The sequence below is a fragment of the Gallus gallus genome, chromosome 2 (genome assembly GCF_016699485.2).
Source record: "Gallus gallus isolate bGalGal1 chromosome 2, bGalGal1.mat.broiler.GRCg7b, whole genome shotgun sequence".
In the NCBI taxonomy this organism is placed as follows: domain Eukaryota; kingdom Metazoa; phylum Chordata; class Aves; order Galliformes; family Phasianidae; genus Gallus; species Gallus gallus.
The window spans coordinates 143,537,662-143,563,508 of NC_052533.1; the positions used below are offsets into that span (position 1 = coordinate 143,537,662).

Below are 25,847 nucleotides of genomic sequence, written 5' to 3' on the forward strand. Positions count from 1 at the left end.
TTTGAGAGCCAATGCAGGATCCTGGGTGATGATGAGATCCCAAAGGTTGTGAGAAAGATGAACAGAGGGCAGCATAAAGCTAAAGAGGGAAAAAAAAGGTGGATTTAGAGGAAAAACAAAAACATGCAGTGTAAATTTGGTCTCTTGAAAGATACTGAAGAAAAATATTAATGAGTTTTTATGGGTCCCAATGAGATGTATCCCAGAATCCTGAGGGAATTAGTTGATGTAGTCAGCAAGTCACTCTCAATGGTATCTGAAAAGTCGTGGCAAACAGGTGAAGTCCCTAGTGACTGGGAAAAAGGCAACATCACATCCATTTCTAAGAAGGGTAAAAAGGATACTAGGAACTACCATCCTATCAGTCTCACCTCTGTACCAGGAAAGATCATGGAGCAGATCCTCATGGAAGCTACGCTAAGGAACTTGGAAGATAGGGAGGTGATACAGGAGAACCAGAATGGCTTCACCAAGGGATAGTCCTGCTTGACCAGCCTAGTAAACTTTTATGATGGTGTCACTGCATCAATGGACAAGGAAATAGCCACTGATGTCATCTATCTCAACTTCAGTATGGCCTTTGACATGGTACCCCACAAAATCCTTCTCTCCAAATTGGAAAGATATGAATTTGATGGGTGGACTGTTCAACAGACAAGGAACTGACTGTGGGATCACACTGAGAGGGTGGTAGTCAATGGCTCAGTGTCTGGACGGAGACTGGTGATGAGTGATGTCCCCCAGGGCTCAGTGCAATGACACTGACAGTGGGTTTGAGTGCACCCTCAGCAAGTTTGCTGATGACACCAAGCCGTGGGGTGCAGGTGACACACCAGAGGGATGGGATGTCATCCAGAGGGACCTAGACAGGCTTGAGCAGTGGGTGCAGGTGAACCTCATGAGGTTCAACGAATCCAAGTGCAAGATGTTGTGCCTGGGTTGAGGCAACCCTCACTACCAATACAAGCTGGGGGATGAAAGGATTGAGTACAGCCCTGCAGAAGAAGTCCCGGGGGAACTGGTGAATGGGAAGCTGGACATGAGCCAGCAATGTACCCTTGCAGCCCAGAAGGCCAACCGTATCCTGGGCAGTATCAAAAGCATCATGGCCAGCAGTGTGAGGAATATGATCCTGTCCCTCTACTCTGCACTGGTGAGGCCTCACCTGAAGTACTGCGTCCTGATTTGGTGTCCTCAGCACAGGAGAGACATGGACCTGTTGGAGTGTGTTCAGACGAGGACCACAAAAATGATACAAGGGATGGAACACCTCTCCTGCGAGGACAGGCTGAGAGAGCTGGGGCTGTTCAGCCTAGAGAAGAGGTGACCTGATAGCAGCCTTTCAGTATCTAAAGGGGAGCTACAGCAAAGAAGGGGACAGATTCTTCAGCAAAGTCTGTGGCGATAGAATAAGGGGAAATGGCTTCAAGCTTAAAGAGGGTAGATTTAGACTGGATATAAGGAAAAAGTCTTTTACAGTGAGGGTGATGAGGCACTGGCAGAGACTGCCCAGAGATGTGGTAGATGCCATGTCCCTGGAGACTTTCAAGGTGAGGCTGAATCGGGCCCTGGGCAACCTGGTCTAGCTGTGCATGTCCCTGTTCATTGTAGGGCAGTTGGACTACATGGCCTTTAAAGGTCCCCTCCAACTCTAAGGATTCTATGATTCTGTGAGCTCAAAGACAGGAAGGTAATAAAAAGAAGCCAATATGGATCTGTTAAAAACTCATCATGTCAAATCCATCCAGTTTCCTCCCTTGACAGGATAACTAAGCAGACAAGAAGGAAGTATTTTTGTGATATATCTCGACGTTAGTAAAATGTCTGACACAAGACAACACGATGTCACGATGTGCTCATTTGCAAAGTACAGAAATACAATGTAGAAGAAGGGTCTCTGGAGGGTGGTGTAGAACTGATAATAATAATAAAAAAACCTAAAAACCTACAGTCACACATCTGTTACTAGCTGTTTACTTCCAGATTCAGAAAGAGATGAAGTCCTCTCATGGTCTGTACTTACTATTCAATATTTTAGTTTATAACTGAGATGACAGAAAAGAGAACAGTGGTATAATGTGTAGAGAATATCACACTGTAGAGAGAGAGGTGTTTTGGAAAGTGGGATTCAAATTCTAAAAAGCCCTGTTGAATATGGAAAAATTATAAGCAGTTCCTAAAATTGACTGGGTAAGGAGAAACTAGCACAACTTATAAAAGCCTTCTGTGTGAAACTTCTCTTTCTTCCTGTGCTCCTACTCCAGTTGGTTGCATAGATAGTGTGTTTTCAGCTTCATTACAAACAACAACGTGGGAGCATGGGACCATTCTCTTCTTTCAACTTTATAGCAGAAGTCTGGATTTAGAATGGTAGAAGTGAGAGATGACTGAGGCTGTGAGACTCTTCCATTGCTGACTTATACTCTGTAACCCAGTATCCAAAGACGTATGCCAATGATATAAGACCATCTTACATAGATATCTCTTTCTACAGATTTTATTACTGAGTTGAAAAGTGGCGTGCAGATGACAACGTGAAAATATCTGGTTAGTACCCCACACTGGACTCCAGACAACTATGTGCTTTAGAAAATCCCAGGATGTTTCCCCGCTTCCTTACTGTTATCTGCTGGAACTTAAATCTTAATACATAATGATTAAGATAACTGTGCAATTTCTGACAGTCGCGTAGGGTTATTTCCTAGCATGCATTTATGATCTAGAAATGACTGCATCGCCCTTTGTATCACGTATTTACAAAAAGTTCATCATCATCCAGAACCATCACCAGTGCACTGGTTTAATGTGAAGTAAAGGAAAAACAATCACTTTTATGCCACTCTGCCTTACTTTTCTTCCTTATCTACCAGAAACAAGATGACTGAATTTTCTGAGATATAGACAAAACTCGATTTAGCATATTTGCTCTGAAACATTACTTTGTCCAACCATGAGCTTTATCTGCTGACTTGCACTTTCCTTGGCAAAGGAAGCTATTGGCAAATGGCTTTGTTACTGCATGTGATCACTCTGTGTTGCTCTGACAGGCAGGTGTTGTTGCTAGCACCACTTTTTCTGCTCACCTGTTCACCAGGTTGGCCACGGCTTCCTGGTTCACCCTGGAAAAGCAAAAGCACAAAGTTAGCATTGCAAGGACCCAATCTTTTTGCCAGAATGCTTTCTCTTTAGTAAACTGTGTCCCCTACTGTCCTAGCTCATGTTATTCTATCCACTTTCTGTAAGGCACTGAAATTATCTTCTCTGATAGCTTGGGATCTCTGGCCACAGAGAACCAAAGCAAGGTCCAGGTCACATCTTCCTATGTACATAGACTAGAGAAAGGGGCATCAAACAGGGTTTTGTATCTTAGAATGCAATGAACGGTGAAGGCACTGAGCCACACCTACTCACCCTCTTATATTTCCAGATTTAGAGTAACCTTACGCTCCTGACTTCAGTAAAAGGCCTTCTAAAATCACACCTTGAGTGACTCAGTGGCTGCAGCAAACTTAGAAATAAAATTCCTTACCTTAGGGCCAGCTTTTCCAGGAGAGCCTTCCTCACCCTTTTCTCCTTGTTCTCCCTGCAGGGAACATGAGAAATTAATATACATCTTGCAGTGTAGCAATGATGAGGAATATTTTGACTCAGATTTCCACCATCAGCCTGAGGATGTAAATGGAGCCACATGAGAGTACCTTTCCTGGAAAGTTTTACCATTTCAGTATTATTTGCAAACACATCTCCAACAATAATCACCCAACTAGAATGCCTCTAGAATAACACAAAGTTAACCAGTGTTACTTTAAAGATATCCATAGCAATTACCTGAAAAACAAAACATCCATTCAGTTTCTTCGAACTGTGGTATGTGGTGAACAGGTCTACATTTTCCATTAAGAATAGAAATAGATAACTGTGGAATTGGAGTCTTGGCCAGTGGGACTCTTTAAATCTTATCTGTCATTGTGGGTGGGGTCAGGACAGAGAGCAGAAACTGCTGGATTAAGAACAGAAATATGCTGTGTATCTCAGAAGTGCAGTCAATACTTCACAGAGATCAGTAATTTGTTATATGCTTCAAATTCCTCACTTTTATTCATCAGTACACTCAGGCTGAGGAACACTGGACTTGAAGTATAAATATGGTGAGTTCCTGGAAAAATTAGGGGTAATGATGGCCAAGCACCAGAGCTGAGAAGACCATTGCTGATGCAATGCTGCTGCCTTGGACTCAAGGCAGGTTATAGTTAAGTACATATTCCAATCTAGTGTAATCAATTGGAGCTGTTGGAGCAGGTCCAGAGGAGGGCCACAAAGATGATCAGAGGGCTGGAGCACCTTTTCTACAAAGAAAGGCTGAGGCAGCTGGGCTCATTCAGCCTGGAGAAGGTAAGGCTCGGGCAACATCACACTGCAGCCTTCTTGTACTTAAAGGGAGATTATAATTAGGTTAGATTAGATGTTAGGGGGAAAATTTTAACTCAGACAGTGATGACACACTGGCACAGACTGCCCAACAAAGCTGTGGATGCTCCACCCCTTGATGTGTTCAAGGCCGGGTTGGATGGGGCCCTGGACAACATCATCTGGTGAGTGGCAACCCTATGCACAGCCAGGGGTTGGAACTGGGTGAGCTTCAAGGTCCCTTCCAACCCAAGCCATTCTGTGATTCTGTGATTTCCTAGATTGACTCTTGTAGACAAAATATGGTTCATTCAGTCACTTATTTGCGCGACTATAGGAACTCAACAAGAGTTTCTCCTGCTCAAAATCTCCATTACCAACTGGAGGGACAACAGAACAGCAGACGAAACTAACCTCCCTGAATCTGCCATTCATATGAAGTTAGACAGGGCACAAGAGGTAGGAAGGAACAAAGAGCCACCTCTCTTCCACATGGTCCCACAGAAGACCTAGGGGGATGGTATATTTTGTTTCCAGTTCTTCAAGAAGGAAAAAGAAATGTATTTGGGGCCTGACACCACTTCGTTGTTCTTTGTGCCTTGGACATGTGCCCTGACTTGCCAGCCTCCTTGGCTTTCCAGTGTGACAGTGGAAGCTTCTTTGTCTGCTATATTCAGCTGTGTTTGCTGAAAAAAATGCAGTGGCTGAAGACTGGAAGAGGTCTCTTCTGTGTTTAAATCCAGTTCAGCCTTCACAGGGACTCAGTACAGAGCAATCATATAAGCTCGCTTGACCCTGGAGCTCCAGGGCTGGAAGCAGGTGAGGTATATTTGACCCTGGAGATCTGCTTCCCTTTCATCTTACACTTTCTAGCTCACCCAGATAAGCTGCCCAGGCAAGATGGTTATGCTGGTGTGTGTGGTGACACTTACCTTTTGACCTGGGAGCCCGGGAAGACCATTTAATCCATCTTTGCCAGGTGAGCCCTAAACAAGAGAAAATTATCAGCTCTCAGAGCCTGCTCCTTAAATTCATCAAGGCAAGATCAGAAAAAGCATGCTGAGTTCATCCCTCTGGCCACTAACCTAAGTTTAAGATTTGTTAAAGCACCTCATGCATCTTCTGTATTTTTCACTACTGTAACTCAAATTACCCAAAATTTCTGGCAATGCACATATCTGCCTGGCTGTATCCAGTATGGCAGTTTTAGTGACTGACCACAGGATGTCAGTGTTGTTACAAACAACAAAGTAGAAGTTTTATGAAGAGTGGAGTCTTTAGAAATAGCAGTCTCTGTAAATCTCTGTAGCTGTAACTTTTTAAAAACATCTTTTACCTTTAAATCCTTTAAATATCAGTAGTTTCTTATATATATATATATAGTAGTTTATATATATGTATATATATATACACAGACTGGCATTACACAGCATAGAGAGATGGAAGTATTCAGCAAAATAATAATTAAAATGACTTCTCGCAATACATTTAAATTGTGAGAAAAGGTTTTGTCCCCTTTTCAGGCATCAGTTAGTCTCTAAACACTGCAGGCATAAAGTGGCACTTCTCAGTACTAAGCATTTCATAATGCACCTTTCTGAACTTAAGAGCCAATAGAAATTGCAATGCTCTGCTATAATTATGATTTTTATTTCACTTCTTTGGCCTGATTCAAGATACTCCAGTTTGAAAGAGTCATATTTTACCAAATGCAAACTAAGTTTTGAAAGGTACCATATAAAGCTTCATAGTCCCAGAGTGCAGGAATAGTACAGCTACCTCTAGTAAGCCAAAAGGCATCAGTCTAATGTCTGTATTAAAGGAAACAGTATTAGAGCCAGTACTAAAACTGTATGTGCAGACAAGCTGCAGGAAAAGAAGTAAAGAGTTTAGAAGTAAAACATGTAAGGTCACGGGCAGCAGGGAGGCAATGCAAGCTGTCCCTCAAAACTTACAGCTGGTCCTGGTGGTCCACTTTTACCAGCAACACCAATTTCTCCTGGCAGTCCCTGAAAAAAGAATCCAGCAGACACACAAAGCATCAGTATTTCTGCCCTCTACAGGCTGCTTTCAATTCAAATACAATTTTCCTTCCCAAAGTAGTCAGGTCTCTGCCATGGGGCATCCTGCAGATATTGACTCATTTGCAGGTAGCGCTAACACGGCTCCAGTACTTGGTGCAGCTGTTCTGCAGGGCCAAGTGGGGCTTTTCATGGTGAAAATACAACAGAAAGCACACATTGCCAGAGGCACTGACTCAGTTCCCACTGAAATTCAAAGTCTAAATCTAACATTCTCCCGAACTGTTGTGTTGTTTTTTTTTTTTTCCTTATTTTCTCTCTTTGATGTTAACCAAACAACAAAACCAACTCTATTTCCTTACTGGTGTTCCAGGTGGTCCAGGCGGTCCAGCAATGCCTGGGGGCCCTGGAGGTCCCTGTAAGGGAAGAAAAATATAGTTCATTAATAACCGTGATAGTGGTAGAAAGCCTCAGGCCCTTCCTGTGTGCAACTGGGGCTCTGTTTCAAACAGCATCAGCACTGAGCTTCATTTCATTAACTTCTCTCCTTCTAAACCTGCAAGATGCCAAACTGAGCTCCCAAGGAACTGTGCTCAAGAGCAGAACAGGACCTCCTGCTTAAACCACTGGTTACTGTTACTACAAAGAAAGCTCCATCCTGGGCTCCAGTACAAGAGATGGAAGCCATGCAAGACAAAGCATCCAGCCTACTTTAATCTTAATTAATGGTACAGAAGATATAGTGGATCAGGTATTTTAAAAGAAATACCCCACCATTTTAGTGCTCTGTCTTAACCCTGTTGAGAGTGAAATGTCCTCACAAGCTTGTACTTCAATGTATACATGCAGCTTCAAATGCTCTAAAAGTCTTACTCATCTCCTTGCAAGAACTATTTCTCTTGGGAAAATATAATCTGAATAGATATCCAGTTTTCAGAGGGATTTATTTCTGTGTATTGGGTAAACTGTGAGTTCCTGACTGAAGAGATTTTTTTCCATACTTGACACACCACTGCTTGAGATATAGAGGTGTTTGTTACCTTCAGCTTTGCTGAAGAAAAGAAAGATTTTCTCCTTTACTTAAAGTGAATCATTTGTTCATGTGTTTTGTTTTTTTTTTTTTTTTTTTTGCATCAGGAGCTAAGCATACAGCATAAGGATGGAAGAGAAATGGATACACGACTGACTTGAAACTTTAACCTCAGCTGTCTCCTTCACACTTTCTAATACCATAGTTGAGTCATTTTCAGTTTCCAGAATAGAAGGAGTTCTGACGTTTGCACTCCAAAAACGCAGAAACAAACAAACAAACAAACAAACAAGAACAGCAAATCCAAAACCAACCAAAGAAAAGTGTATCAGGACATTTTTCACTCAGAGGGTGTTGAGGCACTGCCACAGCTGCCCACAGAAGCTGTGGATGCTCCATCCCTTGAGATGTTCAAGGCCAGGTTGTATGGAGCCCTGGGCAGCCTGAGCTGGTGGTAGGCAACCCTGCCCATGGCAGGTGAGCTGGAACTAGGTGATTTTTAAGGTCCCTTCCAACCTAAGCCATTCTGTGATTCTATGATATACACCAAGCTATGCAAAAAATTAAAAGTGAGCAATCAGTACAAGATAGAAAATGGTCAGTCAGCTTCTTCCTTGCTAGAGCTGTGTCACAATCCAATAACAAAAATCTTTCTGTGATTATGAGTTGTGGACCAATATTAACATTTAACATTTAAGGAAAAATGTAGCGGAAAAAGAGAATAAAATGGCATAAACAAGAATGAACAAGAAAATTTTGGTGTCAAGGTTTGATGGAGGAGATAGTGGATAAGCCTTCATTTTAGAATATGCTTGTAAAAATCAGCCAGAACAAATAGTACCATCTCACCAATAGATGGTGCAAAGCAACTAAAAAACAAACCAGCAGACGCGCTTGGCTTACATATCACCCATAATCCACTTCCACTGCAACTCAGTCCAAAACAGACATGGAATCATTCCACAAATAACATTAGTATTTGTAGAGTGTCTCAAGTGCAAGCACAGCTCAAACATCTGCAGGAAGATATGCCTTGGGATCTACTGACACTGCTGACAGAACTCCTGGGGAGCCTAGTTTCTGGTCTAGAGAATGAGGTTTCAGATGCCACTGTAGTCCTGTCAGAGGCATCTGGATGACCCCATCCATCATTTAGAAGAGGCTTCACCATTCCAAACAAGAATCAACAGTCCAGTACAAGAAAAAATGTCTCACTACACATACAGTCAGAGGGCAGCTGGATGGAGTGGCCTCAGATGTCAGGGGCCTGCTTGTCCCCACTGTAACCCTACAAGGGTGGTAGCTATACAGTTGGTATGGGAGCCAAGAAAGGGTTGCCATGAAGAGTGGGTGCAGCACTGAGAAAGAATTCAAAGATAGCTTTAGGTAAACAAGAAACTGATTCAACAGCAAAGTGGATTATATGTAAGTGAAGGAAAGATACAGTGCAAAATATTTAATAGTAGTTATTTTTACTTCCTTGTGAGCTTTATGAATTACTAGCTCTATCTGATTTATGCAACAATGGGATCTAGTAAGCATTTAACCAGTAAAGAACATAGCCACTGTCATCCCACAGCAAACATCAGCCAGCCCCACCCAAGTGGGATACCCACCCTAGACAGGGTAAATCTACTCCAAAAGAGAAGTCTCACTCAAGTGTCTATCAGCAAAGCAGCATAACCTTCTATACCAAGTGACTAGGACACAAGGAAATGAAAAATCATAGTCATGAAAAAGCTGCAGGAAAGCATTCTATCACATAATCACCCTTTACAAAGCCCTCCCTCTTGCCACACTTGTCCAAAGCAAGACTTGCATACAAAACCCTCTTGTGCCCCTTCTCCTGACTTCTGAGTATACTTCAGAGCAAGAACTATTCTCCCAAGCTATTTGAGACATTCAAACTACCTGACAGTATTTATTTGTTATAAAGAAAAAAACAAACAAACAAAAAAAAACAACACAACCGCACAGCCGTAGGACACTCTGTAACGTTTAACCGCCAAGTCTCACACCATCTGTATTCTTCCTTTTTGACACTGAATCCAGATAAAAGCACCTGATTCCATCAATCACATTTTTCACTGATCATTTGATGAATTATACAGATGAGAGCTCTTGTCCCAAATCCAGTTCCCAGTGTTGTCCCTCTCAAACTCCAACTCAGAAGAAATAAAGTCATAGAGAGCTTTGTTTGTGGCTTGTAAGAGCTCTGATGTGTGCTTCCTACACGTTGGAACAAAACCTGGTACATAAAACCTTTGATCTCTAAAACAGGACTGCACAAACTCAGTTTGAAAAACAAATGGCAAAACAAATTCAAGCAAATATTTCAAGCTTCTTTAAAATCCAAATATCCATGGGAAAGTGTGTAGAGCTGTGTGTTCGGGGAGGAACACCTATACAGACATTCAGGATTATATTTCATCCAGCTCCGCTCCTAAGAGAAAGCAACACAGTTCTCAGGAAAGAAATCTGACACAGCACAGAAAGAGCAGCTGCGTCTGTCCTCCAGGAACCACTAAAAGATGCTCTCTTCTTCCAACATGTACCCTGCTGAAAGACAGGCTGAGAAAGGCAGGACTATTAGGATGTGGGTTCTGTACTCCCAAAGGAAGTTCTGCAAAGGAACAAAGACCTTTTCATGTGAATACATCAGTAGGTTGTGTGGCTCAAATCTGTTTTCCAAAAGAAAAGGGATGGCCATGGTTTAAAAGGTGAACAAATGTCATTACAGGATGGAAACAGGAGTCTGATGGCTTTTCCAGATACCTGTCCCTGGAGGAAAAGCTTGTAGAGACATATTTTCTGTATACTATTTCATGCCAATGCCTGGATCCTCTTGCATTATGAAAAAGGCTTAGATAAGCCTTAAATCCATGAAAAAACAGACTGTGGTCTGGGCTGTATAGGCAGCATGCCAGTTCTATGAATGAGAAAAACCTCCAGGACATCTAAAAGCATCTTGTCTCCTGCCACAGCTGCTAGCTTTGAGGAACAGTTCACATGTCTCACTATGTCCCCTGCTACCTCAACTCTCCGTTTTTCCTCTACTACACCTAAGTAGTCTCCTGGATCAGGTCCCCAAACCTGCTCCTCATTTATCACTCCTGGCACTACCTATATCTACCAGCACAACTCCTTTGAGTTATCTTCCGAAGTTCTGCAGCAGAGCACCATATTGCTCTCCTTCCTTCCTTACAAACCGAGACAAAGATGAGAGGATAGAGAAAACCAGTGTTGCTGATAATGCTGAAAACCAATAAGCCTGAGGAGCCAACAGATCTGCTTGTGATGCATGTTATATAGAAAACTTCAGTGACAGTGTCATAATTTATAAATGAATGAGGTCTTCAGTTGTTTCAGCAGGTGGTATGATAGTATAGTCGGAATACTACCATTATTTTAAAAAATAAAGTGCACTGAACAGAAATTCTGTGAACTGTCTTTCCGAGTGTACTGAATAAAGTTGGCTCTGTACACAGCAGTCTCTGTAGGAGAATTGCTTGCTTTCAGCACAAGACAGAATTTGTTTAATTGCATCATTTAGTGTAAGATATGGACGTGATGTCTTTTGTCTACAGATTAAGATTTATTGCCCTATTTGTTTACTTTCAGTTCATTTACAGTGTCAGGGTGGAGAAGAGAAAACCATAACAAAATCTCCCTTATGGTCTTTCGTTTCAGAACTATTAGTGGTCTGCACTGACAAATCTTTTTTCTCTCTTTGTTTTGTAAAAGGCACATATCTTATTAAAGATAGCTCTGAGTAGTATCTTCTACAATTTTGAGCAGCACTGACAAAATCAGGATTCAATCTGAGCTTTGCAGCTGGGGCCAGTATTTTTCTCTTATGTTTCACAGTATTAACTTGCATTATAAAAAGAGACATTCAGAACAGCATGCATTTCAAAGGATATAATCTATTTCCTCAGATTTACTTAAGAAAAGCTGGGTTGAGCTCACACCCTACAGATGAGCCTATACTAATTAATTCATTGCCAGCCACAACCATAAAATCACAGAATCATAGAATTATAGAATGGCCTGGGTTGAAAAGGACCACATTGATCAGCAAGTTTCAACCCCCCCTGCTATGTGCAGGGTCATCAACCACCAGACCAGGCTGCCCAGAGCCACATCCAGCCTGGCCCTGAAAGCCTCCAGGGATGGGGCATCCACAACCTCCTTGGGCAACCTGTGTCACTACCCTCTATGTGAAAAACAGCTTATGCTGGTTTCCCTCACAGGTCTTAGTTCTATCATCATGTTACCTACCATAAAGCAAACCTCAGTAATGGCCCAGACACGCTGCAATTGTGAGGTATATCATTTTCACTTAAATTTCCAATAGTTTTAACTCACTTTGTCTTCCCACTGGTGGACAGCATGCAACTACTTGGCTCATGGAACCTGGAGAGGGGCTTAGTGATACCTGACTTAAGAAAGCTGAATGGCTCTGTCTAGTAAGAATCTTAGTCAGCTGTAATGGGAGCTCGGACGTATGCACCTCCACCTTCAATTGCTTCCTCTCAAGAAATGTGTAGAAGTGTTGCTTAGGGACACGGTTTAGTGAGCAATACTGGGGGTAGGTGGGCAGTTGGACTAGATGATATTAAACGTCTTTTCCAACCATAATGATTCTATGATTCTACAATTCTATGAAGCCCTGCCATGGTAATTCAGTGTCTGAGTCCTTGGTGAGTACTGAGGTATCAACCCCCTTCTTTACTAAGCCAGTGAATGCAGCCCTCGTGGCACACCTATGTATAGCACATAGCACCTAACAGCAAATCTCCTGTCTCCTCAGGACACCCATCATGCCTAGAAAAGCAGCTCCCTTCGGCCTCTTCTCTGAAATCTTCCTCTCAACAGAGAGTGGGATAGATGAGGTACATCAAGAACTCAGGTGACCACACAGAAAAGCGTAGCCTCCGCATTGTCCAGGCTTAATGCTCTTCTATCTATTTCAATTGAAAGTACTTTATAGAAATGTTCATTTTTTAGTCTGCATTTGAACAGCCTACTGTAATAGAAGTTTGACCCATGACTGAGTTTCCTGCAAACTAAAATAGTGCAAATAAATAATATCAATACAAATATGTTATGTGTTCAGATGTTTGTGCCCTTGCTGCAGGAAAATCATTCATATCTTGAGGGGAAATAAGACTCAAACTGTCTACTCCAAGGCTTAATGATGCTGCAAGATGCACCATTTCTGAAGGTCACCAGAAAATAAATGTTCATTTCTGGGGGTGCTAATATGGGTAATATGGAACAAACAAACACATGGACAGGCTCACCACCACAGCAGATCTAGAAGGAAAAAGAAATCATAAAAATCTTAAAATTTAGTTTGAGTTGAGCATGTAAGGAAGGAAAAAGGCAAAACTAAGGCTACCCAGTTGTCACAGCACATACCGGGCTAGCTAAGAGGCTGCCTTATAACTGCTGCTTCAGGATTTGCTGCTTACTCTGTAATGTAAAGACATCCAGTCCTTAAGAGTCAGACTGACATCATCTCTTCAGTGGGTTGTCACTGTATCTGCTGGCCCTGCTCCAGAGTACCCCTAAGGCTGGCTGCCTCACAGTGCTGCCTGTGCCTTCTGTGGCTTCTTGCTGCAACTGGAATGATGGGAATCGCTTATGCTGACAAAGTCCAGCAGTAACTGCAGACGTTAGAAAAAACTTCTCTGAAAGAGTGGTTAGGTGTTGGAACAGGCTGCCCAGGGGTGTGGTGGAGTCACCATCCCTGGAGGTGTTCAAGAAATGTGTAGTTGTAGTACTGAGGAATGTGGTTTAGTGGGAATCCTTAGTGATAGGTAGACAGTTGGACTGGATGATCTTAGAGGTCTTTTCCAACCTTGGTGATTCTATGATGATGATTCTATCACTATGCCTGAGCACACCCCACTCTGCAGCTCCAGAGGAGGAAGAGTTTCCTACCACATGCCACTAGAAAATGCAGCATGTCTCTGAAGGTGTTGAGAAATCAGCATCTGTCCCACAGTAATGAAGTGGCTTTCCCTGAGACTTCAATGAATACATAGAATAGGGGGTCATGATTAACTGGCATCATTTCGTGGCTCTTTCTGTGCTCTTCAGAAACATGGCTTCTAAAGCTCCTATCTCCATTCCATTCTTCTGCCAATTCAGCTTTCAATGGGAGCAAAAAGGTCAAAAAAACAAAATTATATTTAAGTTTAAAATAGCAGAAGAAAATGAGGTTATTATAGTGTCCTAACCAAGTTTATGTATGGGCAAATCAAGTTTGGTGGCCCTCAAAACCATGGAGACAGCACAGGAAGAGGTGACACAAGACCCAATAAATCATTTTTAAGAATATATGTGTAACTAAAGCCTAAGGAAACCTCCTGGTTATTCCCGGAGCACAGTATGATTAAGATAAAATAAAAGAGAGAGAGAAATGCTGATAAAGTGCTTACAAACCTCATGTCACAAAAAATGCTGGTAAGCTGAAAAGTAGTTTTGTCACAAGTTAAATGTAAGCACTTTCTCCAAACAAAAATATGGAAGACTGAAATAATATATCCAGGAGAATGTGCCACTTCAGGAAAAGGAGCAATATTTTTCCATTCTTACAGTTAGCTGGGAGGAAGAATCAGTTTAAGTATACCTTGATGGGGCTAGCACTCTGTGCAGTTTTAATTAACTTAAAATATGAAAACTTTATTTAGCCTGTGCTGAAAGGAAAACTACTTAATGCTGTGTCAGCAATTCTTTCAGATAGGTTTATGAAATTGCTAACACATGCATATACATATTTTGTAAAGTTACAGAGAACTTTAGCTGAGCAAGATGTTGTTTAAGTGGATAGTAAGGTATATCAGAATTAATGAAGGAAGACGAATCTTCCCCAAAAGTAAGGAAAATCCTCTCCCATTTGCTACATGCACAGTTCAGATGGCTTGAGGGGATCTTTTAATGTTATCCTTCAGGGGAAAAAAATAAAAATAAAAAATGAATCCATTGGAAATACTTTCCTCATTCTTCTTGAAGGCTGCTGCTGAAATACTTGCAAACCAGACGCAGTACCAAAGGAGGAAGTCTTAAAAGTATGCAGACCATTATCAAGTAGTGTGGCAGGAAAGGTTCTCAGCTGGATACAAGGATCCTCACCCTCACAGGATCAGAAAGCCCCAGATTGTATTGCTGGTGGCCTCTGCAGGCATGCAAGTGGCTCATTACAAAATGTCTACTACAGAATTCATGTCTAGATTATGTTTCATGGTTACAAGGGCATAGATTGGCAGAGGAAATAAGTGAAAAATTAGTACCTGCTACTGAGTAGCATGCCATTTATTGCAATATCTCACCAACAGCTGTAGCAGCAGAGGAGGTTCTTTATTTTCTCTCCAAACTTAACTGACTATTGTAACAAAATCCCAAAGCCAAAGACCTAGCTTGTCAACTTATTATTGAAAAAGGAATGAATGAGATACTCGGTTTTCACCTGAGTGGTTGGTACATCTTCCCTGATTAAGGACATTCCCAAAGATATTCCTCTTATTACAGGGAATGACCCTACACTGTGAGTTAGGTCAACAGAATTTGGCTAGAAAGTTAGCAAGAAGCCAAGCCAGAGGCAAGTGTCAATGCTATTACAGTACAAAGTAGCACAAGCTCTTCCAAGGTGGAGTTAAATCCACTTTGACTATATGTAACATACACAGTGTGTAGCACTATTTTGTCCTTATGAAACTACAAATGGTGCAACTTGGAGTATTACCTTGCCAAAAGGGAGCTAATGGGTCATGAACTTCAGACATCACTCACAACCTTACTCATCAGGAGAATAAGCAACAGTTTTAAGCTTCTGTTTCTACCTTCCCTAGTAAGCTACTGCCTGACCTCCTCTAACAAGCAGAAATACGACTTTCAAAGCAATGAAAAAAAGTTGTGCACAAATAAGTGTGCTTTCTGAATAGCAAACACCTTTAAAACTGTTTCTTCCCTCAAGACTGCAGCACAGGAGGCCTATCTGCAGCTACCAGTTCACACTGCCAATAGCTCAGGCACTGTCCTAAATACCACAAAACACAAATCTTGCTTTTCCTCCGGAATGATACTGCTCTGTGCAAAAGCAATGAGAAAATCACACACAAAACAGCTCATTATGTCTCCATACAAAGATGCTGAAAAACTGTGGAAGCTGAATGTAATTGACACCAGACTTTTCTCTCTCATTCACATCAGGATAAATCAGTTTGGATCTTAAAGGAGAAAAGCCAACCTCAAAGACAGTGGAGACGAGAAGAGAACAAGGTCATGGCATGCTGCATTGCAGTTCCAAGTCACCTGTTGCCATAAAATACATTTTTCCTAAATATTACTTGAAAATGAAGAAATTGTCACTTACCTGAGGGCCAATCAGACCATTAATTCCTGGGAATCCAGGTTCTCCCTTCTTACCCTGTGTGTTCAACAGAAAAACAAATCTTAGATACTAGGGCAAAAATGGCGACTTTACAAAATCTTTTACCCCCAAACTGATATATCATCAGTATGGAAAACACAAGGGCTAGATATAAGGCATTAGACACTGGATGTGCAACTCTAGTGGTCTCTGATAAGTGTAATGTCTGTCCAGTTTGTGGACATTGCACTTTCCAGTCCAGATTTTGCTCTTGAAAAAAAACAATAAATAGTTTGGAAAACTGTGATTGGTATCCAAGCGGACTCATCTCTGGAGGTATATGGAAGATCCTGAAGAACAATTCCTAGCCCAAATGCAGCGAGTAGGAAGTCATATCTAATGCTCACCATCTCTCCCACTTCTAACATGAATTTGTTATTTTCAAGCAAAGAAGATTTCATTGCTTTGAAATCACACCAAAATCAGTCTAAATACTTGACAATTAATGGTAACATTTCTATTAAAATATGGTTTATGAAATAAATACTTGATAAATATTGTGAGCTGAATATAAGCCGAATGGAACCCAGTCTCCTAAGTATGTGCAACAATGGGCAGAATGCCTTTCTAAGCAGTGGCCACAATACTGCAGAAAATTCAAATTCTCTCCATTATTTCCTTGCATATTCAGATCTACCAAGCCTCATAGTCTGTGTGCAGCTGTCACTCCATAGAGGACGGTTGGTTTCATGCATCTTTTGGCCTCTATTCCACGCTGCAGTCACATCTGGGTGCTTCCCGAAGAGCATCAGAGAATTGACAGTACTGAGATTCAGCCAAGGGTGGTACCACATGTAGAGACACACTAAGAGACACTTTCTCTTTTATACTACAAAGCTTCACCCCTCCCCAACCAAGCCAAGATGCGTCCTCTGTGCTTCCTGCACTGTCTTATGCATAAAGAAAGAAAAGAATTAAGAACCCTGGTACATGGATGAATACAAAGGATTCACAGTCTCTAAGCCTGAAAACAAGAACACACAAGGCATTTCTAATTGGGGTTGGCATTATCACCAAGGGACAGAGCTCACTGACTTCTCTGCATTAAGAAAATTTCCTACACAAGAATAGGAGAGTTTCACTGGCGCAAGGGAAGGATAAGCCAAGTCCAGAAGCATACCCATGTGGGTAGAATCATAGAATCATTAAGACTGGAAAAGACCACTGAGATCATCTAGTACAACCATCAACCATTACCACCATGCCCACTAAACCATGTCCCTCAGTCACATGGATACTGCAGCAGATGTTTTCCCACTGAGGTTGACCTCAAGTAGAGGTAAAATAGGGAAAATGTCCTATGTGAGAAAAAAGAGGAAGAATAGATGGAGAAAGGATGCCTGAAGAACTGAAGAAGTTTGGTTTGTTTCTCAAAAGTTTACTTGCTGTGTTACTTTGGGTAAGTCATATATTCTGTGACTCAGCCTCCTTGTAAAAATAATCTATCCTTCCCTGACATGTAATAGATACTGAATCATTAATACTTCTGAGGTTGTTAGTAATACACTAGGAGGTTACAAGATAAATCATGTAAATATCTGAAAGTCAGAGAAGTGATTTTTCTCCTCATTTCTACTTCTCATCAAAACTGATTTTCTTTTTAGAAGGATATTATAATTAAGTAAGTTTTATGTGACTGATGATGTGATTTGTCATGCAGATGCACAAGTCTGATATATAATTTTCCATTTATTCTTTTTACTGTAATATGTCCAGGAACGATTTATATAATTCTTGTTGACTTAAATGAGTGAAACAACTAAGACATCACAAGCAAATCAAGTTTTCATCATATTTTATCTGATTTTGACTAAGTTCAGTTAGCTGAGACGTCAGAATCTGATCTTTTCCATAATTTTTTTCATAATAAAAGTATCGGCTCTCATATACAGAAAAGTTTAAAAAGAAAATTAAATGAATTATTATGAAGTGCTTGTTTACCAGGAAGAGTTTGCATTCATTACCAAGCTCCTGATATCAACGGGAATCTGCCTAATATATTACAATACAGGCACTATTTATGACTGTTCCTTCCACTTTCTCGACATCCATCACTTCTTTCCTTGTCAAAGCCCATTTCAACCTCAGGGTCTCATGTCACCACATGAATCAACACATTTTCTAGGTAAAGACTCTAGATGGATTTTGCCGACTGCCAAAATGACCACAGAAGACACCCTATTAAAATACTTATATAAAATACTAAAATTAAAGTATTTGTACCTCATCTTACAATGTGTGTGCAACTTCGGTTCCACTTACAAACATTAATTCAGAGGGCACAACTGAATGCAGAGCAGAAACTTGATATACAATCAATACAATCACTTTTGATAACATTTTGAAGGAGCACAATGGTATTAGCTCCCAAAGTAATCACCTTAAATCATAGAATCATAGAATTATTTGAGTTGGATAGGTCTTTTAAAGGGTCATCCAGCTCAACCTCAAATCAGATACTGAAAGCTGGAGAGCATGAATACACCCTATTGTATACTTTATATGACACCATGACTGACTGTCATGATGTTGGCTGGAATAGAGGCTTGCATGCTGCCATATTTTAGATTCCTGATGTGATAACACAGTGATATCTTAGTTGTTGCAGAGTATAGTCAAGGACTTTTCAGCTCCTTACACTGCTCTGACAGCAAGGAGCATGGGGCACAAGGCGGTGGGAGAGGACGGAAGCAGGACAGATCGCCCAAGCTGACCAAAAGAATATCTTATACCAGCAATAAAAGCTGGAGGAAAGAAAGAGAAAGCAGGGAACACGCGGAGTTGATAGCATTTGTCTTCCCTAGAAGTGCTTTCACGTGATGAGCCCTGCTTTCCTCAAAGTTCTGAACATCTGTCTGCCAGTGGAAAGGAGTGAATGATTTCCTGGTTTTGCTTTGATTGAGCACACATCTTCTGCTCTACTTAGAATACTCTCTTAATCACCACCCATGAGTTCTTGCACTTTTACCTTTCCAATGCTCTTCCCCTTCCCACCTGGGGAGAGTGAGCCAGCAGCTGTCCAGAATACTGATGCATGACTGGTGTTCAGGACAGCAAAATCCCAATGAGACTCTTAGCCTTGCAACTGAAAAGATACAAGTAGTGCACAAGGATCTTATATTTGTGGGCTGCTGCTGTATGACTTTAATGACTTTATTACTTAACAGCATTGTCTGGTTGTGGTTTTCTGAGCATGCTGATTTTCAGAAACCTGGTCCCATATGATAAAATTATTTGGGAAGCTGAGTAAGGAGGTAGAAGCTACAGCTTCTTCCTGAAGTGATGTCAAAAGCTGAGAAAGGGGAGGAAGGACAAATTTTGCCTCCTGGGATAAGTATATACTAGCTGCTCTGTTTCCACACATTGGCCAGGCACACTAATCTGCAGCAGCAATAACAGATGTGAAAGGAGCCTATCCTTTTCTTGAGTATAATACTGAAAAACTTTGCTGCTTTTCAAAACACCAAGAAATCCCTTACAGCAGCATATAATTATATTGACACAGAGACTGAGAGTGTAATTTCCCATTGTGAAGGGAACATTTTGGCCGCTCAGAGGTTAGCCAAAATCAAACTACAACAGAGTTACTTCATAATATTACAGCCTGTCTGGAAAGTACAGAAATACTTGCTGGGCGAAATTATACCTATGAGAGCAATGCTCAGTGAAATGTCACATCACCTAATAAAATGACAGAGAAAACTAGCAATTATGCTCTGTTACTTATGGCAAGAATCAGCTAAGTGTGTAAGAACGTCTACCCTTTCACTATATGAAATATATGTTATTTGTCTTCATCAGCAATTTGAATAATAGCACAGTTAAAAATGTGTTTTATTGGAAATGGATGTGTTTACCTCAATGACAGTTATAGTTTATTTCTGGATTTAATCTATACCATCAATCCTTTCTTCCTTCTTTTTGTTCATTTGCCTAATTTCTACTTCTGTGCTGCTGAATTTCACAAGGGCAGGCAAAATCACCTGAACAGTTCAAGCACCCCCAAATACATATAAACACAGCTAATCTTTGGAAACTGTCGTACAGAAGACATAAAAACAGGGGGAATTGTTAGCTTCACACTGCTAGGAGGGAAATTTGGAAAGGCTCTAGCCTGTTTCTTCTCTTGCTATGAAATACCCTGAACAGCTGTATATTCTCATAGCATGGTTATCACTGAGATTTGGCCCCAAGAACAGAGCTTTTGGTACCAAATACATAGAGAGGACCTTAACTATGAATTAATACAACTGCTAGCATAAATGCCAGCTGTTTTCTGTGTAAACTAGGCCAGATGATAGGATTATGCCTTTCAGTCATGTTTCTTTACCTCTACATAAACAGCAGTGGTAACCAATAGTTGAACTCCCTAAAGGCACCATGCTTTTACAGGCTCCATATAACAAAGGCAGTAAGTTAAGAATCAAGAGCATCTTCTTGGCTTGAGGATGCAAATACCATTGGGGCTGGCCAGCATGTGGGTGATTAGAGGGAACTGCTATAATAAAGAGAAATAAGGGCTATTAGGACTTCTGGACATTAAAAGAAGTCACACCTTTGGACTGCCTCTTTCCAAAAAGTCTGCTTTGCTTGCTGGGCAAACTGTTTTTCCTCTTCTGGATTATGTTGGTATCTCCAGAGGGAGATGTGCTATCAGCACTTTCTTTACCAATACAAGTTACGACAAGCCAGAATAGGAATATCATAGGCAACAACTCACCTAAAGAGGAGAAAGAGAGTTCAAGAAGGGGAAAGTCTAATACCTGTATTTCTGTCCTGCTATAAAAACAGAAAGAAGAGTTCAGTAGCCCTCAGGGATCGGGGAAATTTATCTTCTACATTACAGCTAACAGTAATAAACCTTTCAAGTACTTGGAAGTGTTTTTTAACACCTCTTTTCTGGGTGAAGGGTGTGCCCTGAACCCAGTAATCCCCAGTTTTAACAGGACCCTTCAGACTAAATTGTAAAACAAATATGTAGCATTTACTGAGACTCACAGCCTTTTTAATCTAGTTGTAAAGAATCAAGAAAGCTGTTAAGCTTTTTGTGCTGCTCTGATTTCAGGGATAAACATTCAGGGGATGTGGACCCCGGCACATGAAAACCTGCTGAAACATGACAGTTGAATTAAAGACACAGAATACCCCCTTAGGTAATTCACCCTTAGAGTTGCACTTGTTCCTCTAGCGTCCAGCCTGACAGAATATGATCCTGAACTTCAGAATTCACTCACGAAAGAAGGATCTTGCAGTATATTTTTTATGTTATCTCTGTTTTGACATCCAACCAACTCTCATTCTTTGCTTGACTCTGCACAAATTACCTTGTGCACCAAGTCAAAAAAGGTGGAATTACTTATCAGTCTGATTCAGGTACATGGAGTCTTAATCACAGATAAGGGCATTCATTAAAGACTACAATTTTTAAAACATATTTTCCATCAAGAATGGCTTTTTTTTTCCACAAGACCATTCTTACTGTTCTACGAGACTCATATTTTTTAGTGGTTTTTTTACCATTCTTTGAGCCTGGGAAAATTCTGACAATACAAATTTAGAAAACTAGGCTGCAATATATCACATCCAAAGTGGGTCTAGATAGCTGCTACCTCACACCTAAATGGAAGGTATTCTTCTAGGATAAGTAAGTGTTTTCTCTTGGTTTGTTTATCAAAACTTCAATCACTTGAATGAATTTGCACCATTTCAGTTGGATAGACTTTTTTCTCTATACTTATTTGGAGCACACTTCAGAAGAACCCCGTGTTTAATCTAGATTACATGAAGGTCTGTATGCTTTCCATGAGCATATCAGAGAAGTACCTTTTGTGTCTGTCATGCAGGAAAGGTTAGGATTATTTCCATTATTTCTAACAATAAGACAGGTGTCAAAAGACTTTGAAGTAGAATCAGAGTACTTTAAACTCTCTTGCATTTCTCAGGAGGAGGACAAAAGAGAGGAGAAAAACAGAAGAAAACCTAAAATGAATCCAGACTCTCAGTGTTCTGCCTCTTTTTTTTCAAGCAATTTTAGTAAAATCAGAGAAAGAGTACTACTGTCTGTCACTGAATGGTCTTAGGAATGGATGAGAAGAGGAATGCTTTGTTCTTCGCACCGTGTGCAATCAATATGAGGGTACTGTTGTCAAAATACAGACGTTGGGTGCCAGGCACTTGGGAGCAGCTGGCTAATAAAAAGAACATAATTCAGTTGTGTGGTTCAGGTTGGAATTATTATCTCTTCCTCCCAAGACAAAATTGGAAGATAGAGGTGAATTATCAGATTAGCAGTTCAGCAGAGGTACTGAGGGGGTTATGCAGAATTTTTTTGTGCCCATAAAAGACTTCAAGACCTGCAACTATATCAGACTAGTGGAAAAGTGCTTTTAAATGTACAAATGATGATTTGTCTTCCCAACCTATGCTCTTCTTAGCATGTTGCCACTGTTTTGCCACCACACAAGATGTGTGTAGTCCTCCTATTAGCTTTCTGTGTTGAAGATATATGTCTGCAAGTGTGCATTATTACATTGAAAATACAGTGTACACAGTGGTGCTCCTAGGAATGAGCTGCAGGAGGAAGAGGTTCATAGGTGAGCTTCTGATAAATTTGGCAATCACATCGCTGCAATATCATCAGCTTTTTTTTTTTGAACACAACACTTCCTCCACTTTCTGCTTCATTTTTCTAAATAAAGCAACAGGAAGATAATCAATCATACCCATAGGTCAGTTTGGGAACAACTTCTCTCTAAAGCCAGCTAGAGTCCAGTAGTATCTACTTCGCCTGTCCCCTGCTGTTTCAGACTGCATCCTCCTGCAGAGCAGTGATCCCAGCCTTCAGGAACACTTTCTGGGACTCACTAGTTAACCCTGTGCTTTCAAGAGCAGCTGTGAGCATCCTGATCTGCTGTCCACAGCTTCTGAAAGAGCACAGTGGTGCTCTACGTTGCACGGAGGAGATCAGCTGGGTATGCCTAGAGTCTACGTAAAGTTCTTGGTGTCCACAGATAGCAATGCTTGTTTGGTGGTGAGGCACCAAATGCAACAGATATGAATTACTCTGGTCAGAAGCCCTGGGTCATCAGAAGCCCTGATGATCAGTGTTCACCCCCCCGGTTATTCAGCCATGTTTGTGAGAAACATAAGCAGAACATTCTGCAGCTGCTCCAAGAATTGTACAGTCTAAGCAGAGGTGATTGGAAAAGTCTTATTTTGGACAAAATGCACAATAAGTGCCTTTATATGAAAGATTAAGTTTGCAATAATCATTTTAAGAAATTAATCCCCCCACTTCCTTTCCTATAACACAAATGGTGTCTCCGTATATAAAGTGCCTTGTTTACTGCCAAGTGTACTAACCCACATATTCTTTTATTTCTTCAGCAGTAACTGGAACCAAAGTTCATGCCAGAAGAATATCATGCTTCCTTTTTTCTTAGAAATCTTTCTGAAAATTTTGACTCCACTCCTGTTGGCCAGAAAATCATTAGGGTATTTGGCACAATATGTCAACTTCTGTGAAATTTCATTTACACTGTGTAGGTGGACCCAGCATCATATTTCTGACATCAACCAACAATGGCTTTGTCTTCACAGACATCAAAGACTTCCACTTCCAGTGGACTGTATTATGAGGCACACATTCCCCTATAAAATTGTTCCAAACATTTTTAGTCCATAAGTAGCCTATATCAGTTTCACTACAGCTAACTAAAATGCTGTAGCCTTCTAAAAACTCCAAGAGAAGTTTGTATCTATATAGAGTCATAGAATCATAGAATTGGTCAGGTTGGAAAAGACCTTAAAGATCATCGAGTCCAACCACAACCTAACCATACTACCCTAACTAACAACCCTCCGCTAAATCAGGCTGTCCCTACTGCTTTGGTTCTGTTTGATGTGCTCACATAGTTATCTAACCATACACACCTGCTACTATTTACTGCAGACACAGAGGTGAAGAGATGTGACTAATGTCTTGCAACAGCACAGGGCTGGACTCACAACCAAACTGCAGCATCGTGACCACATCCTCATAGCACTGTGGCTTCAAAGACAGACTTTACCTCACATCCAGTCATTTAAAACAGACTTGAATAGATACTTGCAAAGATTTCTGTTCATGGCATTTTAACGTCTACAGTTTTTTAGAGAAATACTTGTTTTTGCAGACAAATTTATGTGAGATGGTAATCAACGCCTGGATCCGTGCTTAAGCAAGAACTGTGCTAATGTTGAATCAGCAGCATCTGCTAATCAGGTCTCTCTCCCACATCTGTCGGTTATCCACGTAGCTCTATCAAACTCAAGGTTTTGATTTACCTCAGGTATTTAATTATTGAATAGTGGTTTTTAACTAAAAAAATATATCTATCCACCTAAGATGCTGTGACTAATAAGGACCCTCAGGAAAAGTCTAATCAGCAAGACCCAACAGAGTTGGGGAAACATTCAAACTCAGTGTGTATCAAATGACATCTCTAATCAAATGATCATTAGCAGGAGCATTTTGTATTGTGTGGCAGACCCTGACAGATCACTGTCCTTTACTCAGCTAATATGCTCTATTAATCTTACACAAAAAGCAGTGTTTCACAGCAGGCTTTAAAACCAGGCCAAATCAGAACTTGTAAACTCATAAGTAAAGCACAGCAAAGTTATTTGCAAAGGCCATAAGCTGATGTTTTCTGAACACTGGAAAACTACAAAAAAGCAAATAGATGACCTTTTCCACTGCAGCATTTACATGAAGACTGCAAGCATCATCTTCTCCAGCAGAAGGTTCTTAAGAGCCAAGCTTGCAGTTCAATTCAATATCATGCAACTCAACTGGAAGCCTGCAGAAAACCATCTACCAAAAAATGTATGTCAAAGTTGTATTGTCCTCTGCCTTCCCATACTCACGTTAGCACTCTCAAGATGAAACAAAATGCAAAGACTCCACTTTGTAATATGTATTCTAAGCGTCTTTGGATTTTACTTCCCAGACAACAGCACTTCTCTGAAATTTCAACCTGTCCATCTTGTTAACGGCACAACATTCAGATTCATAACTTAATAAGGATGATATTATTAAAAGTTTCACTTGCAGTAAGACTCTGTTTTTACATTTTTAGGAATTAAAGCATTTTTAAGACTCTTCCAAACTATTTTCCACCTAAAATGAGGTGATTTTGCAGGTCAGTTTCCAAGGCTTAGCAAGTTCATAAATAGCTTCTATGAAACTTTTATAGAAATTTCTACCCAATATTACATTCTTGTAGCATTTACCAATAAACATGGTGATATTTGTCAGTGCTCAAAATATATTTTCAGCAGATTTTTATTTTTTCTGATTAGTCACTTCTTTTTCTATAGAAAGTATTTAGCTTTGTTTTTTTAAAGACTAACCCTGTGGCTGACTGTGACTTAGGGATACTTCTTTAGAAAATAAAGTTTCCATTAATTTTACCTCTGATAACCATCAATATAAATAACACAGGATCCCACGGGAAGAGGAGTAAAAATGGTTTAACAGCAAGGAGCAGAGACAAAGAGAGGAGAGCAAAGGACAAGAAAGAAAATTTCCCAGGGCAATAGGGCATTGCAAAACAGTTTGTGGAATCCAAGGGGTACTAAATGTTGCTGGACCATAAAGAGGGAATAGGAGAAAGGATCCAGGCTTCAAGGATCCTTAAATAAATGGAAAAGTATACATAAAATGAGTCAAAAGTATAAACACTTATTGAACACTGCTGTCCCTGGCCTACTGAGACTTAACATTAAATAAAATGAGCAACTCACCCTTTGACCTGGTAAACCTGGGACCCCAGGCTTGCCCTCTGGACCAGTCTCTCCCTTTAAAAGTAAAAATATTTTTAGGTTAACCAAGTAAGAAAAACTAATAAACTTTTTAACTGTTTCCTAACTGTGCTGGGCTAAAGTTACTATATGGCACCTGGACAAC

The 25,847-nt window shown here is 40.6% G+C and overlaps 1 protein-coding gene across 2 annotated transcripts in view; it reads right to left on the bottom strand.

The window, feature by feature from the left end:
- The window catches only part of COL22A1 (collagen type XXII alpha 1 chain), a 231,224-nt gene that overhangs the window by 63,993 nt on the left and 141,384 nt on the right, over positions 1–25,847 (bottom strand). For both annotated transcript variants that reach the window (XM_046920616.1, NM_001139439.2), the window contains 7 exons: positions 25,685–25,738; positions 15,842–15,895; positions 6,791–6,844; positions 6,363–6,416; positions 5,340–5,393; positions 3,530–3,583; positions 3,084–3,119 (listed from right to left, as the gene is read on the bottom strand). In XM_046920616.1, the coding sequence (XP_046776572.1) occupies positions 3,084–3,119; positions 3,530–3,583; positions 5,340–5,393; positions 6,363–6,416; positions 6,791–6,844; positions 15,842–15,895; positions 25,685–25,738 (360 nt within the window). The remainder of the gene's footprint in view (positions 1–3,083; positions 3,120–3,529; positions 3,584–5,339; positions 5,394–6,362; positions 6,417–6,790; positions 6,845–15,841; positions 15,896–25,684; positions 25,739–25,847) is intronic.